The sequence below is a fragment of the Haliaeetus albicilla genome, chromosome 4, assembly GCF_947461875.1.
Source record: "Haliaeetus albicilla chromosome 4, bHalAlb1.1, whole genome shotgun sequence".
Taxonomy (NCBI): Eukaryota; Metazoa; Chordata; class Aves; order Accipitriformes; family Accipitridae; genus Haliaeetus; species Haliaeetus albicilla.
Window position 1 is genome coordinate 49,415,117 of NC_091486.1, and position 19,074 is coordinate 49,434,190.

The 19,074-nt window shown below is 37.6% G+C and overlaps 1 protein-coding gene across 5 annotated transcripts in view; it reads right to left on the reverse strand.

The window, feature by feature from the left end:
• Nucleotides 1-758: 758 nt before the first annotated feature.
• The window catches only part of UBE4B (ubiquitination factor E4B), a 44,495-nt gene continuing 26,179 nt past the window's right edge, over nucleotides 759-19,074 (reverse strand). For all 5 annotated transcript variants that reach the window (XM_069782550.1, XM_069782548.1, XM_069782551.1 and 2 more), the window contains 18 exons: nucleotides 17,946-18,029; nucleotides 16,298-16,354; nucleotides 15,804-15,920; nucleotides 15,598-15,696; nucleotides 15,004-15,117; nucleotides 13,799-13,997; nucleotides 13,423-13,561; nucleotides 11,019-11,118; nucleotides 10,201-10,328; nucleotides 9,737-9,835; nucleotides 8,680-8,915; nucleotides 7,836-7,962; nucleotides 7,393-7,537; nucleotides 6,189-6,323; nucleotides 5,624-5,815; nucleotides 3,130-3,304; nucleotides 2,492-2,638; nucleotides 759-2,071 (listed from right to left, as the gene is read on the reverse strand). In XM_069782550.1, coding sequence (XP_069638651.1) covers nucleotides 2,010-2,071; nucleotides 2,492-2,638; nucleotides 3,130-3,304; nucleotides 5,624-5,815; nucleotides 6,189-6,323; nucleotides 7,393-7,537; nucleotides 7,836-7,962; nucleotides 8,680-8,915; nucleotides 9,737-9,835; nucleotides 10,201-10,328; nucleotides 11,019-11,118; nucleotides 13,423-13,561; nucleotides 13,799-13,997; nucleotides 15,004-15,117; nucleotides 15,598-15,696; nucleotides 15,804-15,920; nucleotides 16,298-16,354; nucleotides 17,946-18,029 — 2,355 coding nt within the window. In that variant the 3' untranslated portion in view covers nucleotides 759-2,009. The remainder of the gene's footprint in view (nucleotides 2,072-2,491; nucleotides 2,639-3,129; nucleotides 3,305-5,623; nucleotides 5,816-6,188; nucleotides 6,324-7,392; nucleotides 7,538-7,835; nucleotides 7,963-8,679; nucleotides 8,916-9,736; nucleotides 9,836-10,200; nucleotides 10,329-11,018; nucleotides 11,119-13,422; nucleotides 13,562-13,798; nucleotides 13,998-15,003; nucleotides 15,118-15,597; nucleotides 15,697-15,803; nucleotides 15,921-16,297; nucleotides 16,355-17,945; nucleotides 18,030-19,074) is intronic.

Consider the following 19,074-nt stretch of genomic DNA (forward strand, 5'->3'; position numbering starts at 1 on the left):
AACATGTAAGAGTTTTTCTTTATGTAGAAAATAATTACCTCTTTACTAAAAAAGAACACACACCTTGAAAGCTATAGCTCACTGCATACCCTTATAACATGGTCAGAAACCACGATGGATTTGGATGCTGAATGACAGCTTGCAGATAAGAAGCACAGCAGACTTTGAGACTGTTCTGTGACTTTTGAAGAGGGAAGAAAAGGGGGATTTGAATTTGTCGAAGGAGTGAAAGTTAAGGAACAATAAAACCAGTCAACAAACAAGATTCTCTGTGCCAACAGTCCATGCAGACACAAACTTCAGAATCTTCCTCCCACCCTTCGGAAAAACACACACACACACTGTGGGGAGGGGCAGGGGGAACACCAACAAAAACAAACTAAAAAAAAAAACCAAACACAAAACCAAAAAAAACCCACAACAAAAAAAACCAAACCCACTACATCTTCACATTTTAATTTAGAATTACTTGAATATCTCAAAGGTCAGCACTGGATTATATATAACCCAACCAAAAGTTCCCCTGGAGGCTGTCACCAACTGTCATGTAGCTATGAATAGGTATGAGAGTCACCCACTTGGGAACATTCCTTAGTTTGAAGTGTTACTGGTATCTGTGTGCACAGAAATTTTTCACATATTTTACTAAGTTATCTCCAGATCCTAAATCACTATTAGCAAACCTGAACAAAGCCACCCAATCATTAGTATTTTTTATACTTCTACTGACACACTTAAAAGGAAAGACAAAGGAAACATTTTGTGCGAGTGTGTATCATTTATTGTAGTTCAAGAGAGTCAGGAATTGAACAGAAGACACAGCGAAAAACAAATAAAAGAAAAACAACCTTTTTTCAGACTTAATTTTAAAACACTGTGGTTTCAAATCCTTTTTAAAAAGGAAATTCAAGTATCATATGCAGGGGGCAGTAATACAAAAATGTTTGTGAGTATTTTTTTTTATTTTTTTTTTTAAAAATGTAATTCTATATTTCCTGCACCCTTTCTGCTTTGGTAAGGCCAAGCCATGGATACAAATTGGTACGCAACATAAAAAAAATGACCCCTGCCCCAAACTGCAGCCTCCAAGAATAAAAGGATCTGCTCTCTGCAGACAAGCTCTACTGGCTCAGAACTGTAATTTAGCATATATCATATCTGCAGCATTAAAAGAACGGATTTTGTTTTTTAAAAAGTCACTGAAATCCTGGTATTCCCAAGCATCTCATTCATGGCAGCTTTTTTAACACACTTCTATCTCAAGGCTTTTCAAAAATACCAGAGCATCTAAATTAACATAAAGAAAAGGGACATTTCAAAGAACAGAAATTAAAATCCATGTGTGAAATCTTTGCTTTTTTGAAATTATCCTTGTGTCTAACACCAATTAAAAACCAAATATGCAAATATGTGCAATATAAAAATACGATCCCAAGATTAACACTTTGTTGCAGGCACAGTTATCGCACAGAATATGTTCTTTTGAGGGCAGGGGAATGATTTTGATTTTCACAGGGATTTTTTTTTTTTTTGCATTAAAAAAAAAAAGACAGCAGTGCAGGTTTGATGGGTGGAAGAGGAAAAAGGGAGGGAAAGAGGAAAAAGTTACTTTAGCAGCAAAATGTCCAAGGTTCTAACCACAATCAAATTAACGGATATCTGGCTGTAAAAAATAAGGTTGAAGGGATGCTGCCCTGATCCATTCATCTTTGCTAAAATAATTCAGCTGTAAAAACTCCAAAATGTGACATACTGAAGGACAGTTTTGTAACATAAGCAACTTCCTAGCTTGTCCTCCATGTTATTGACCATCGTTATCACTTAAATATATGTACAAGAATTAAGCCGCTTTTCTCCTCGTCGACATGCTTCTGGTCACTACTGCAAGTCAGTGCCAGTGGGCGTGCTAATCCCATCAATAGCTTTCAAAGTGTATCTGCTCCACTATTACCAGAACAGCCCACACCCTGTTCTTCCCATTGGTGTCGGCGTGCACTGCAAGGGAATTTTTAATGGTCAGCGTTCTGCTTGTCTCTCATCCAGGCTTGGATTTGCTCTTTCAGTTCTGGCACTAATAGTGTAAAGAAGAGAAAAAAGAATGGTTAACTTGCAGTTAAATTACTTGGTAATACTACTGTAAAAAAGTTCCTCATGACCAATAGTGTTTTCTTTTCTAGAAACTTGATCAGGAATACCTACTACTATTTTCTTCTCTATCAATGTATTTTCTTCACAGCTTTCAGTAAATGACTCATTTACCTACCATAATAATATCCTTTAGCCTGGTAGTTAATGAAGGGAAGGGTGTGGGGTTTATTTCCCAGAAAAAGGGAAAGCAGAAGGAATGAACTTTTCTATGCAAGTTGAGATGAAAGAACCATTACATCTCAGTAACAGGCTACTACGCTATCTTCTAGAAGTACGCGGAACAAACCGCACACAAATTGCGTCCCCCAGTCAACAGTTCCATTACTAACTGCTAAACAGATACCTGGTTCCAGCATATTTTCTGTCAGCGTCTGACGATTGAAAGGATCAGTGGAAGAGTTCAACAGATGCCTCAGGATGATTGACCTGTCCATAATAGTTCCGGATGGCAACCTCACAGGATCAGTCATCAGAGTGTCCATAAGTGGATCTGAGGGCACAAGTGTATCATCATTAAAATTGAAGACAATAGCCACAAATTTTATCTGTACACAAAACCACAGTGCAGAACTGATATTCAGCGTCCCCAGTCAGGTATATTGCTGAAGTTACAGAAAATGGTTAAAATGAGCAGTGGACTTTAGCCTTTATACTGCTTTTCCCTTTCTGAATTGGGTCTAAGCATTAGCTACTTTCACCCTATTTTCAGGTTTTGGGCTTTGTTTTTTTTTGTTGGTTTGTTTTGTTTTTTTTACTGTACATGTAAGCAAAACATGGATAGGACTAGACAGTACAATCCCAGGGAAAAAAAACAAAGAAAGAAACTCTTACCTCTCTATTTACTTAACTATTTAACTGAAATAGAGCAGGATGTAAGGCTTCATAAACAATACACAGTTTCTATTAATATATACTCATTTAGAATCAAAGGAACAAAACAAATCCCTCTTCTCCTAAAAAGTCAGTATTTAGAAAACTCGCCTCTGAATTCATCCGGAGCATCACTGTAATCGATTTCTGCACGAGCATTCTTGGCAACAATTTCCTCCACTTTCTCTGCCAGCAGTTTGAATTTCTCTATTGCTATGGTTGACTTGATTCCAGCCTTTTTCATCTTTGAGATAACCTCCTCAAAGAGCTCTTTACTGTAGGACCTCTACAAGCAAAGCATAAAGGATAACTTTGCTGAGTTGTAGTACCCCTAACATGCCATAAAAATTCTAAAGATCTTTTAATGCATTTTTAAAACTTCAGAAGGAAGGATCAATGAAACCTCAACATTATGCCAAACATAAAAGTAGTATGTAGATTACATTTCATCTAGCACCAAAATGTTGACTTTGGGGTAGACTTATGCTTTTTTTAGCAGTCGTCACTACTGTAGAACTGTTCAGAACAAAACAAAACAAAAGACAACATCACCTAATCAAAATGAATAAGACACTCAGAGAGGCTGACTATAATTATTAGGATTGTTCCTTAGACAAAACATCTGTCTTGCTGCTCCTGTCTGTATTCTTGTTCTCACAAGTCTTGGCTGAAAAAACAGCATAAAATGAAGGTTTTTTGATTTCTTAACTTCTCTGATAATGTGCAAGGCAGTACTGGCAAAGAAGGGATTCCTTCTCCTAACCAAAACAAAAAAACAAACAAAAAACCCATCCCATGATGTTGCAAAAATAGTAAGGCAACTCAGAGGGAGCTAATACTTGCTGGAAACTTGCCAACCAGTGCAGTAAGAATTGTACAGCTACAGAGTACAACATTCGGAGAGACAAATGTATATCGTATAGTTTCAACTGAAACAAGCATTGCTTTCATGAAAAAAAAGAAAGTTAGGCAAAGACTTTTGAAAGCTGCTTATGTTCTGAAGACACCATTTTCTTTTAAGTTCACAAAGCCATGTTTTGATATAAGCCTTTTAATAAAAATTACTATTTACACTTCAGTGCAAGGTTGAATTAAATGACAAAACAAAACACACTAAGTCTCACAGATTTCTGTTTTCCTTGGGGATTTTAAATGTTCAACACAGCCCTACTTCTTTCATCTACACTACATCGCACCAAGAAATACCATTCACTACTTAGGACACACAGTGCCCACCCAAACTCCTTTCTAGTCCACAGAAGAGAACAGAACTATGGCAATATGCCCAGGGCTTTATAAACGTTTTCAGATTCCTTCAAATACGTGCCAGGATTAGCAAATGGGAGATGTATCAAAATGCTTTAGAGAGACACTGCCATGATCAAGCAACTTTTTGTTTGTTTTGTTTTGGTTTTTTTTTCTTCTAATACCAGTAGCCATTAACCAACTGTGCATTTCCTTGGTGTTTCTTTCCTGTCATTGACAGTTTCCAAGATACTAGTCACCCCCCACCCACCCCCTTTTTTATGAAGGGCCACTTTGTTAATTAAGCTTCATTCCAGTTCCCACACCAGCAGGCTTCTTTCTTTTTAATCCCTATGTCATTGCTGTGCATTTTGCTGTGGCTAGCATCGATGAATGAATGATGCATAACAGTCTCACTTTAATATATACTGAACAGCATAAAAAAACCCACTACATGCTCATTATACACATGCAAATGCACAAGGTCTGTTTCAGAAGTGTTACTGATATTATCTGCAATTATCAGAACTTAAATAATTACAGAAAAAAGATTATGAGTTACTCTGATACCTCTGCTTCACTAAACATGCAAATACAGCTTCATGCATTGTAAACCAGCTTCCACTAGAATTTCAAGCAGCCATTGAGAACATTTTTGAAAACATTTTGAAAACTGTATTACAAGAGACAGGCATGGAGAGATGCAATTCAATAGTCTGAGAACTTTGCAATAACACAGAGATGAGCGATAGCTTATCTACCTTAAGAATTAACATTCTGCTCTGAAGACTACCATGAGGAATTCAAAGGTGTCTTTAATTGTCTCACATATGCTGTGTTTTGTCAGTTGATTACACAGCCATTTAATAAAGTGATACAAAAGGGAAAAAAATTTGGAAACCGTTAGTCTAGAGAATGAATTTTGGATTGTTAAATGAGGTTCTTATTCTCAGTCCCAGCTCTGCCTGTTCCATGTGTTCTTGATGAGGAAGGGGGGAGGGAGTCAAAACTCTTCAGTCTTCCCACTTAGAAAATTAGGACAAAGTACTTATGCTAATTTACAATGAGGCTGTAAGCTAATAAGAAACTAATGCTCAGGAAAATTCCTATGTGTGTGAAGTGCTATAGATACTTATGTGTGTCCATAGGTTTGCAAAACACTTTGAGAATATACCCATCTATAACGGCCAGACAGAATATGAACAGAGATGATCTGCTGAAAGAAAACAAATTGCAAGCATCTATGACGGAAACTGGGTGGCAGCATACAAGCAAGATGAAACTCTTCTAAAGTATTCTGCAAAGTCCTGTTTGTCCGCAGTGCTTTTGCACTTCCCTCTCTCATCTTTTTGGAGCTCACCTGATCATCAGCAATTGCTTTAGCAAAGCGAGCACAATCTAGCTGTAGATAGATGTCAGTCAGTTGGTCCAACAGCTTCTTTGGTTCAAACCCATATTTCTCAGGGTTTTCAACTTTCAGGTCACGGCACTTGGGGCCACACAGTTGCTGTAAGTTAAAGTTCAACATAGCAGCCAATCGCGGTCCAAGTTCCTAAAAGACCAAAGTAAAACACAGATTACAGCATGAAGGCAGCGATAAAGAAGATTACCACTAGATTTGCATACAACAAGATCAGGAACTAATAAAATTATCATTTTGTAGGCTCGCAGGAAGTGTCTTTTCTTCATGCATGCTTTCCATTAAAAAAAAAATGCAAACAGCTTCTGTCTTGAAGGATCACACCATCTCAGTGACTTAGGTAATGCACTTAACATCAAATAACTTCAACAGCAATTTGATTTCAGTGAGTTGGAGAAAGGGGAGGAGAATGAAGACAACGGGCTACCAAACATTTCCAGGTTATTATCCAACAGCAGAGATGTTAAAGAAACTAGAAACCAAGTTAAATCTGATCAGGACTTACAGGTCTGAGGAAAGGCTTTTGAACCTGCTTGGTAAGGATATGGAACATATCAACAGTTTCTGTTGCCAGGGCAAGATATGAACGAGACACACGCTCATCCTGAGCTAGCTGTGATTGCCGAGCCTGTTGCTGATCCTAGAACATAAACATTCAGTGGTTAGAAGTCCAGAGAATTTCCTACATCATCACCCGTCAAAACCTTAACAGCCATAATGCTAACATGATCTAGACAGACAACAGACTGCTGTTCAAATCCAGATGTGATACATTTTTTAATTTAAGGTACAGCTCACTTTTACTACCCAATACTCAAGTCTGCACCAATTTTCCAGAATTCTGCAACACTAAAAAAGGAATGCAAATGGTATCACAAGACTCCATGGTTACTGAGTCTGTTAACATGCTGTAACTGCTCCTCACAGCTTCAGAACTGGGTTATGCTTCCTTTCCATCCAAATGCCAATACTTCAAAACCAGCTCGGGATCCAAGAGTCAAGTGAGTTTCTCTCTAATTTATGTGCCAACATCAATAATAAACACTCCACGCTGGAACAATCTGTGGATGATGTACTAGCTCATTTTGTCACTACAGTAATGGGTTTACCTTGCTAGTAGGTACAAACAGGAAGAAAGGCTTCAGAAGAACAAATCAGAATAAGTTCAACAAACAAGTTTTTTATAGCTTTCAAACTTTTTTTTTTTCTTTAAATCAATAACCTTAGAATAGAAATACCTGACATTGGTGGGTCAACACAGACAATTATTGTTTAATCAGGCTAACGTCTGAGATATAGGGTTCTAATTGCCTGCATTGAATCTACCCAGGATCAATGCATTAACAAAATAAAAGCTTCTATCCCTTGAAGTCAATTCAACTGGCAAGCACCTTCCAAAACCTCCTTCAAGAAGGTTAAAGTTGCAGTTTCTCCACTTAGATTTAAGTGCACAGTAATTTAAAACTTTATACTATTTCCACTTCACACACCACTCCTTGCCAGCCACAACATAACTACGCAGAATGATGGATTTTGCAGAATGTCATCCAGAGTGACCACGGCCATACTGGCAGCAAGAAAAAGCATTGAGAACTGCTCCTCACAAGCAGCTCTTTGGTGCTGCCCCTTATTAAAAAGTTTTTTAAAATGGTCTTGTATTAAAAAATTAAAAATAAGTAAAGGGCACTTTGAAAAACAGCTCTGTTCACCCTGGGCAGCAGGTCCCACTGTTCTTTATTCTTCATCTCCTCTTGCACTTCATGGATACGTTTTAGGGACTCCAGACTCTCATCCAGCAAGAAAGTTGTGTCATTTATCAGCATGTTGATGTAGCGAACAAACTGCTTCCCAGAGCTGAAAACATTGAAACACAGTTATCACGGCAGAGTAGATGGGTGTGCAGACCAGACTGCAACCCCAGCAACACTCCTTCTGCACTGTATATTTCGAATAATGATCCCATTCCCCAAGCCAAGCTGATTGTGGTGTCCAGAGCTCAGTTTAGAAACACTGCAGTTCTACTGGAAGGGTTTGCCATTTAAAATATAATGGAAAGCAGCATTGCCCGTTCCCAATGGTAATGACTTCCTCAGGTCAGTGCCTGAGCAGCTTGCATGACAGTAAGCAGCATTATACACAATTTCTTACTCACTTGAACTCTTCCATAAATGTACCATGGTGAGCTATATTCTGCCAGAGGCTTTTGAAAATGGTGCTGATGTGGTAGCGGATCGTAAACTTGTCATAGAATTCACTAGTGGCTCCAGTATGTTCAACATCTGAAAATGAAAACAGATCCCAGAACTGAAATCAAAACTCCTTCCCCTCCAGAATTCACCTGCAACACACTACTCTCTCCCCCACTGTCCCCAATGTGATGAGCTTCAAGCACCAAGCTTTAAGAGATGAAATTCAATTCCCATTCAGAAGTCTCCACATTAATCTCCATTAAAAGACAAAGCACTGCCCATTTTCTAATCCAGAATCAACCTAATTTCTGAAGAAAAACCCTCAGAAAACAAAACTTTGTTCTATTCAACTCCACTCTGCTTTGTCTCAGTCTAAAATTTCACTAAGAAAACTCTGGGAACACTGCAAAAATAGTTGTTTCTATGGGTGCAAAACCCTTCTGAAGCATCCAGATCTACAGGACTAGCAAAACTACAGTTAGAAGCTGTAAAACCCCAAAACTCCCTTGCAAAGCAAACAAAAAACTTCCAGTTTGTAATCTAAACACCACAAAAACAATTGTCACATCAATCTACAGTGGTAGAGTTGTCAGTGCACAGCAGCTTGTGGAAGGACTAGAATTCTCAAGGTCCCATCTAATGCTGTTTCCCATGATTCCTGAGCAACAAAGCCTTATCTTTACAACAGACCCAAGATCTACCTGGTTTTGGGGGTTTTGTTTTAAAAGGTTACAACTAACGCAGCTTTTTGCCTTATAATACTCATTGCTTACTGTACACTCAGTGAACTACAGATGAAGCACTTACCTGTATAAAACTTCATCAAGGAGGGCACTAACAATTTAGTGGAAAGAGGATGATTCTCAATCATTTCAAAGAACTTTTGTGTCCGGGGCTGAACAGCTGGATTTGTCATGAACATCACTTCCACCAGCTTGGCTACTAAATAAGGATTTCGGATGTAGTTCTGGTTGCACAGCATCACAACAAGGAACATCACTATGTCCTGAGTACAGGGCTCATAAAGCACCTGAGGAGCATATCTGAAAAGAGGGCGATGAGGAAAACAACATGAAAAACCCCAGCCCTGTATTGTCTACAGAAGATTTATCATATACATCAAGTAAGTTCAGATCACTCATTAGGAACTGCAAAAGTTTAATCATTTTATCCTAACTTCTCATCTTTCTCTACAGCAACTGATTCTTACTCTTCCAAGATCTTCCCAGCTGTTCACTGGAAGCTGAATTTTAGCCTGAAACACTATCATATTCTTTTGTTGTGCATAATAGCAAATTTGATATGAAGTATAACAGCATCTCAGGAAGGCAAAAACAAACATTGCCTCATCATACAACCAGCAAAGCCTGAATTGGAAGGCACATTTTCAGGAAAAAAGTGACCAGCTTCAGAACTCCAGGATTACATCTAAGCTATTTATTCATGCCTGTCTGTAACTGCTAAAACTACACAAATGCATTTTTGTCCCAGCAAATTTATAAATGGGGGAATTTTCTACTTATTAAGCTATGACTTTTTAAAAATATTATTATAGTGATGATTTAACATATCACGAGATCAAAAGGTCTCACTCCAAACCATAAAAAAAAATTACTGGGGGGGAGAGAACCAAAAAACCTTCAGGTTTCTTACAAAAAAAAATTAATTAGAAGGGACTCTGGAGCTCATCTAGGCATTGTATCTGCAGCAATGCCTGCCAATGCCATAAGCTTATGGATGTTGTTAAAAAAACAGAACTACAGAATAGCTAGGAAACTACTTTCACACCCTAAATTTATGTGCGCACCACCTGTTACAGGGGTAAATGGTAGTACAAATTTCCTTTAGATAGAACTTTACTTACTGTACAATAAAAAATAAAAATTCAGCAACATCTTCCACGTAAAACTCTGGCAATGCTGCAAATACCTTCGGAACTTCAGGAGTTAAAGGCAATTTTATGCTGTAGAATAAAAGAGACAACTAGTGGGACAGTAAAATAGCAGGGTTAAGTAGAAAGTATCACCAGCTCTCTTACCGAATTCCCCTATGGCAACACTTTACAAGAGTGCTGAAACTGACTTTTTAAAAATCTGTGTCAATACTTCAAGTGTACTAAACACACCCAAGGGTTGCTTCCCCCCAGCTGAACCTTAAACTTAAACAAGACATATATTCCAGGCAAGAATATATGTCACTGACAAAGTAACAATCACAAAAGAAGGCAAACACTGTAAAAAAAATTCTAGAACTGCTATATTCAGTAAACAATCTAACATGATCTGAAATATCTTTGATACAATTTACGCAGACAATCCTGACACTCACTTGGGATAGGCAGGGTCAAGAATGCGAAGCATCAGCTGAATCACCATGCCATAGAAATTCAGACATCTCCTGAGAAAGTTTTCATCCAGCAAACCAGCATCTGCACAAGCCTTGCACCTCACCAGTTTCTGCAGAATATGCATACAAAAACTAATCCAGGGCAAGACAACGTAAAAGGAAGGCCAAGCCTACCCAAGCTAATCAATATATCTGTGAATTATGACAATTATACAATGGTCTCTTCTTAAAATATGCTCTTATTTGAAGAAAACAGGGCACTTCAGCCCCAACAATCAAGAAAAACACGTACATAATTCAGAGTTGCAGGGACAGAGAAGCCTTTTACAAGCTTTACGGGAACAATAGAAGAAATAACAGAGGTATCAAAGTGGGAAAATGTGCAATTAACGTCATTTTGGTGATACAGCTTAGAACATTTATGTCAATTTATACTAGGAAGACCTAAGCAGGACTGACCTTCCAAAGAGAGGACACCAGCATACTCATCTTTGCAAGAATTCTACATGAGATTAGGGACTCAAGAGTTCCAATTCCATCTTGGGCATGGACTGTGCATGCACAACTACCCCTGAACGAATCACAATCCCCTTGCTTGTTCTCTCTCCAATAAAAATAGTATTTTCTGGTATATTGTATCATGACCACCACCTAGTGCAGTAGTCACATGGTTCATAGATTCAAAACCACGGTTTTCAAGAAGCATCAGTGGGAAGTTGCATTTAAAACATTAGGACACAAAGTAAACAGACATACAGGTTGACAAAGGCATTTAGTTGATAACTGAATCACTTACAAACCTTAAGCTGTGTCTTGCAACGTTTCAGCATTTCTCGATGCCTCGTAGCCAGAGGAGAATCCTTCCATTGACTTTCATTGTTTTTCAAATCTTCAACAGTCCTAAAAACCACATGCAACAATTGGTTATCATGACAGAGGGGATATGTACTGCCATCTATAAGGCATTTAACCTACTTATCTGCAAAATACTGAGGAAATAGAGAAAAAAGTGAGGAAAAATCTAATAATTTTCCTAGAAGTTACCCATCATCATAACAAGAAAAAAAATTGCTTTCGTAAATGCAGACTGAACATCTGCACAGTGTACATTCAAACTACATACACATCCAACATACATGCCTGTCAGACAAATCTGAACAGTACAAAAAAAAAAAAAGGATGAAACGCAGAAGGGATCTATCCTGCCTGACAAACTAATTTTATCCACTGTATTAAAAAAAAAAAAAAAAATTTGCCTTTTTTCTTTTTCACGCTGAAGTTTACAGTCACGCTAAAGAAAGCTGAAAAGGGTGTCATTAAAATTAGCCCCAAAATTAACCCCAACACAAAGGAGGGCTGATCCTGGTCCACTTAACAACGAGATATTTAGACATCTCATCTGCTAATATGAGAAAGGAAAATGGAAAACAAAATCAGCTAAGGAAAAAAACCGTGGCTAACAGCAGGATTTGTTATGAACAACTTCCCTTTCCCAAGAAAGGTACAAGTCTGCATCCTGTGTACCTTCCCACTTTCCACTATTGTAAATGATTTTTTGCAGTTTTGTTCTACCCTTCTCATGCTCCACTCCCCCTAAAATTCAGGTTTGCAGAAGAGTACGATACGTGAATAGTCTATAGTCTCCCTGTCAGCATAAGGACCAGTAAATCAAGATGATTGACATCACCTCCCCTCCCTTACTCATCTTCTCACTCTACCCCACAGAAGAGAGAACTTAAGTGTACATTACACACACCATTTACATTAAAAAAATCATACACATTCCCATATCTTAATCTTTTTTAGGAAGGGCAGCTAATTAGAACAAAACTCAATACACTGAACTATATGAATACAGGCCCTTCTCATCCCTCCTCTAAACACAAATTCTTTTCCACATCAATCTCTGCCTACAGCTGAAAAACATCCAGTGTAATTTCTTTATTAACAACATCTAATTACGTTGCCCAATGCTGCAAGCAACTAAGCAATTCATGGAAAATGCTGAACACTAAGCTGCTACTGATGTCAGTAGAAGCCAAGAGCTCTTCACTCTGCACCGTTAGATGGAGATTGCTGCATAAGCAACTCCTTCACAGCAATTCTAAATAAGGGAAAAGCAGCAATTCCTTTTTCAAGCCAAATGTATGGCTTATTTACAAGTAATCCACAGGCTGTTTATATGAAAATACTTTTTTCTTTAAGAGATACTGACTTCTCCTCCACGCTCTGCAGCTTCCCAGGTTCTTGGCCTGCACATGCTTTAAAAACTAAAAATGAAATCACTACAAATGCAGTCCAAAAATCCTGTAATGAACTTACGGTATTACTGCCAAGGAACGTTTACCAAAATGCAATGAGTGCAATTATAAACAATGGAAAATACTGATGATACAAAAATCTGTTCTAATTTTAACAAAGTATTCTTAGAGGTTTAGCAACTATAAAAGTCTATTTGAATTTATGCCAAGAGAAATGGAAAACAGCAGTATCTTCAAGTCAACAACATAAAACTTTTATTTATAATTTTTAGAATGGTAAACCACATGCTGAATTACATGTACATGTCCATCAACAATATTAAGAGTTTACTGCTGAAGGCTTTCGTCCCCCTGCCCCAAGAGTAAGACAAGTTATCCCACCTCAGAAGTCAAGGCAAAACAGGTAAGTTTCTTCTGGGACATACAAAACAGCTCAGGCACAACTAACAAGATCTTGTTTCTGAAATCACAAGTCATCTACAATGACTTGATTATCAGACACGTAAATTTATATGCACTCCTGCACCTATGTCAAACAGCCCAGGGCACTGATGCCCACACACCATCAACCACACCACAGATTAAGTTATAATAACAGTGTTAAGTAATGTCATGAATCCTAAAATGCTCTGAAGATAATTCAATTATCTTTTAAATAGAATGGTCTTCTCACCAATTTGAGCTGCCTTGTGTAACCAACATCCTCCATCCCACTATTATCCGAAATCCTCATTCAAGCCACAGTCCCTCAACATCAAAAATCCAGAAGGGCTAAAAGCAGCAGATTAACAAACAGTTAAGACTATCTTTACTCAGTAACAGTTTTACCCAAATTGTCACTCTAATCTCCATTAAGTTTATTGGACTTGCCATCATGGTGAGAAGAGGACATTGCTAGGATCCTAGGACTCTCAGATGCACTAGATAATTAACAACTTCTAACCTGTTGAGTTCCCTGATGGCACGCAGTCTACGTATGTACCGACGGCAGCTTGGCAGGATTGAGAGATGATGGGCATGCAGGGTTAGGAAGAAACATTCTGTTGGGAATTTCGGCTCAGAAAATGGAGACGGATCCCCGTCTAGAAAACAAACAAACAAAAAAGCAGTATAGGTGATTAAATTAAAAAATTAACTGCCTTACCTAGGGTTGAGACCTTGAACCCAACTTTCTTTAAAAGAATAAGAGCAGACAGCAACAAAAGAAAGCATATAGGAATATGGAAATTATTTGCTGGAATCAAGTACTTCCATGTACCTCCAGTATCAAAAACACAAGGCATAATAAATGCTTAACATATCTCAATAAGAATACTGACAAAGTTCAGCAATCCAGGCTGTAACATCCTCCATTGTTGCTTTCACTCTTGTCTCATCTGTTGGAAGGTCAATACGACACCTGGGATGAAATATGTACATGGGATCAACCGTTTCCAGCTTTATCTTCGTACTAAGTTGCTGTAGTACCCATAAGAAGTTGAGCATAAAGCCATCTGTAGATACCAAACGATCATCTGTCTGTGGGGTAAGAAAGTAAGTAGTTGAAGACATAAGCTTAGAATAACAAGAGTATTTTCTGCTGCTTTAACAGTATTCAACATAAATGAATTATGCAAGTTCAAGAAGAGGGAGAAATGATGAAGAACACAGATCTGTAAGGAGACCTTTGTGATAACAGGAAGATCACTAGCTTACGTATTATCTTTCTTTATGGTTCAAGTAGCCATTCTCAAGAACATTAAACAAACATATAAAAAGAAGCAGAAGACAACCTAAGAAACTAAAAGGGCTTAAAAGGACCTATTTCAAGAATGGCTTGCCACAGATATAGACAGCAACAGAAGAGTTTCAAATAGTCGCTGAGCTTCAATTCATAAGTTTTATCTTAAGCGTAAAATTTCTATTACTTCTTCACTGGAATTTCACAGAAATAGTCCTAGTAATGGTTCCAAATGTTTGCTTTTGAAAAGGGGACTTGAAGACAACAATGATGCAAACTTCAGTTGTTCAGGATTCATGCATAGATTTTATCACAGGAAATGAGTGCAATGCATTAATTAAACAATGGCAAAATAACATCCCTGTTGTTTCACTGGAACCGTGCCAGTTCATATCTGCGTTACTCCTTCTACAGAAACCACACAAACAAAGCCTAGCAACCTACCAGCTGGGAAATAAGTTTTTAAAACATAGCCAATTAGAATGAAGCCCCCATAGATGGGGCATGGGGAGGGCAGCACAAAGCTTTAAACATCTAATATATAATCCCTGTTAATGAAGTGACATGCGAGTCCTAAGAGAGGAAGTAACATAAACTGATTAAACAGGTAAAACAGAATAATTTCAGAAATGGGAAATGTATTGAAAGAGAGAAAGACTTATGACAGGGCTTCTTGCCTGTTGTAGTAGGCATTCAAAATTCTTTCGTCCTCCATTCAAGAGCCACCATTGCATGAGCCATCTAGTGCTATTTGTGCATTGACTAGGTCCAAAAATCACAGGAAGAGCATTCCCCTTTATTTACCTGCATTTGTGCCTTTTTCATGTTGGCATTGACAATAGCTGCCATGTAATTGAGAGCTGCTTCTCGAGTTTCACCATTCAGTAATATGCTATGTAGAATCTTGAACAGCTCTTGCTGGAATTTCAAGTAAACATTCTGTCAGGTTGCACATACTTCTCAACATCACATTGCTGCTTTCTGTTGGTGCATATTTTTGTTCTACAAATTCCACAAAGCTAACTACAACTTCTATTATGGTCTTATTGTCAACTTTATATGCATATATTAGTTATGACATTAGTTACAGAAAAGATGTATGTACAAGACTAGTTCAACACACACACTACTAACACAGTATGTATTTTTTTACTCATCCTTTAACATGAATTATAATCGATGACTAACTGATCTGAAATTTTCTGAATTGGCTTACAGCCTTAGAAAAATATTTGTAGCACTTGAATTTTTTTTTTCCTAATTCCCTTCACCCATATCCTAACAGATTTGTTGTTTAACACAGAAGCTAGATTTTTTTAGATTATATTCTTCATCTATGTCAAAACCAAAAAACCCACAATGTTTTGCTTTTTTTTTTTTTAACATGAGAACACTTACCCTTGCTAATTCCAGGTAATGTTGCAAAGACTGGCTAACAACCCGGGTGTTTTCAAGAGTAATGGCAGGCCCTGAGAAGTACTTTTCAACTACTTTGCTCTGAAAGTAGAACGAATATTGTATCAAACATATTGGGGAGGGGAAAAAAAACCAACACAAAAAACCCCCCCACCATGCTACTATCAACATCCCTCTTTAACACTTACATCATCTTCAGCAAAGACAGAGAGACTGAAGAAGGCTCCAAGATAGGAAAGTCTTTGCAGCTCTCTTCCTGCACCTGTGCTTAAAGATTTAGGCAACCACAAGGGCAAAGAGACAACCTAGAAAATAGGAGAAAGAGCAAGTTAATCAAAGCTGCCATGTCAGCCATACTACTTTAGCTGCCCCATCACCTTTCAGTGTTTGCCACATGCCCCTGATTCTTCAACGTTCAGTCATGCTGACAGCTAGATGGAAACATCTCAGTATTTCAGCAACCAAAGCAAGTCCCGTTTGTCCTTGTTTTTCTAAATTCTCAGGGAAAAAGCCTCGCTTTACCACCTTACTTTAAACTATTGTTTAGCATGAGATACTACAGTAGCCCCTGTTTAGAGTTCTGAAGAACATTATCAATGTGGATCATATGATACCACCAACAAAATAAGTTACATGGTTCTTCTGACTTGAAAAAAAAAAAAATCAGACTGGATATACTTACCAAACTGCACATAGGGTGTGTTTTCCCAAACTTGATTTCACAAAGTTCACATAGTGCCTATAAAGAAATCCCAAGAAAAATTACTTCTGTGTGTAATTCTTAACCTGTCTGCAAATGACAAGCTTAACATGGTAAACTGCTGAAAGAGCCAAACCTTCTTCCCTTCATCAGTGGAAAAACGTCCATCTTCTACAATGGTGAAGAGGTCCAAAAAGAGCTAGATCACACCCTGCTTCCATTTTAGCTTTTACGTCTGTTCCAAGTTGCCTCAAAAAAGCTAACGTGTCTCACAGGATAATAAATTATTGCACTTATTTGAAAAATTAGCTGTGCAAATTGTTTATTTGTTCAGAACATAACAATGCCTTTGCTGGACTCCTGAACTGCCACATAAAAGTCAGAAACAATAATAAATAGAGCAATTGTTCTATACATACACCAAGGCCTTTGTCTTTTGAATCAGAGTGGAAAAATGTCAGATGAACACAGAAGCCAGAAACAAAGAATCCTATCCAAGATCTCTAACTCACTGTCAACTGCAGCACAGAAAAAAGAAAGCAGTTATAACAGACGATTCTGAAAACACAAAAATACTGTAGGCTTTCACATATCCCGCTTCTCCTGTATTATACGTTCTCATTCTTCAATTACACTATAGCTAGTAACTACTATTCCATCCTTTTGTTGTACACTGTGCCAACTAGGGGCGGTCAAAGTGGAATATCATTTTCAAGTAGTCCTTAGTTGTAACCCACAGCCAAATTTGCAACAGTTTGTAATTTAAATTGGGGAGAATATCAGAAGAGCAGGAAAACACAAAACCAGCAAAAATTGTTATTTTTGTAAAAGTACCAGACTTGCTTAGTCAATTTGATTTGCGGCACCCCAGTCCAGCTAACTTCCTGAAGTACAAATTAAACCTGAGACATTATAGCCTTTTTTGGCGTCATATGCTGAAGATACTAAAATCTGAAGGTGTTGGCTGACAATGCTCAACGTAGCCAAGAATTTAGCTTGCTCTTTTGTGACCAAAAACGCTTTTCAAAAGACTTTTTTGGTTTTGTCAATAAAAGCAGTAGGAGGGAAGCAGATCTGGGACTAAACTGTGCACTTAAAAAAAACCTAAAAATAAAACCCAAAACTTCTCAGCCAGGGAATATTACGATGTTTTCCTACAGTAAACAGTCACCAATTCAAATAATTTTGGGTTTAATGCAATAGATTTTAGTGTCTCACATATAAAAGTGAGCCCAACAAACATTGGTATGGATATTGGGCCTTATTTCCCAGACATAAACTCGGAGGAGCTTAGCAGGATTTTGTAACTATCCACAGTATTATAACTAGTATGCATCATGAAATCCATATATTTGAGTAAGCTTATATAAAGCAATACATATAAAAATTTGAATAGCCCACTATACAAACACTGTACATTAAGCTTAAGATATTACTGGTCTCAAACTCGACTAGATTTTTAATGGTCTTTTACACATCTCATACCACATTAGGCTTCCAACATATAGTTTAATAGTAATCCACTAACCAAAGAAATCTCAAAAATGTTGAAGTACATTATCTTGTATAGAATCTGCATAAGTTACCAGTAATCACAAAGAAACTGCTTCTAAAAATGAACAGTGCTTACCATAAGGGGGTATTTAAAATTGTCACTATCAAGGGAGCACTCTTTGGAAGCTACAGCCAGGCCTTGTAAGATGGGAATAAAGATCTGTAAAAACAGAAGTAGATCACTTCATTCAAGAATAGGAAGCAATCAAATGACAATATTGCTGTGCACAGCATGAAATGCCTGTTCATTCTTCAAATACTGCAGCTTACACAAATGAAAAACTAAGATCTTTTTCTTTAAATTTGTATCAGTTAAGCCTGAATGCTTAAGAGATTATTCAAAGCTAAAAAACAACTTGCTTGATACAGTGCAAGTGATGTATTGATTCCATGCCTGGGCATAACAACTTATCCATAAAAGCTTCTTTCCAAGCACTTGTATGTATTTTTCCTGGTCACATTCTAACTTGTTTCCAAAGATTTACTTTGCAAACCAAAACAGGTACACCTAGGTTTGCACCCAAAACTAACAGTTACAAGCTGAAGCTGACAAAGGGTAATGTCATCACACTGACAAAAATCAGGTGTCGTTCCATCAAGTTCTCTGCATGTGGAAACCACATAGGGAAGCATACATACATTTCATACAGGATCACTGTAAATACCGTATGCACATGTGCAAGCATGTATATTATGTACACAAACTAGACTACAAGGTCTCCAACAACCTGATTGCCCAAATGGGTAAAAATTTATTTGCCTACACACTTGGGGTAATAATCTAGCTTTAATTTTGCATGTCATGTAAGCAAGTTGGGTTTGTGCTGCTAAGTTGTAACTGTGGTAGGAGTAAAGATAATAAGCAGCAGTCAAGGACTGTTATGAGAAAGGAAGTGACATGACAGGAGCTTATTAATCAAAAGTAATTATACCCAATTAGTAAGTCCCAATCACACAGTTCTGACAACTGTAGCCTCACAAAATAAACTTATAGTAATCTTGCAACAATAACAACAAGAGGTCCCACTGAATTTTAAATTGAAGTATACTGTGTTGCTTCTATGAAGAGACAAAAAGTATTATTAAACCGTATTACAGAAAAGGACTATAAAGAGGTTGTTGTCCACTTCAGCTAAAGGAATGGTTCTCTTGTCCAGGTTAGGTGAGCTTTAACACTTTCCCTAACCACTTTTTGACGGTCTTCA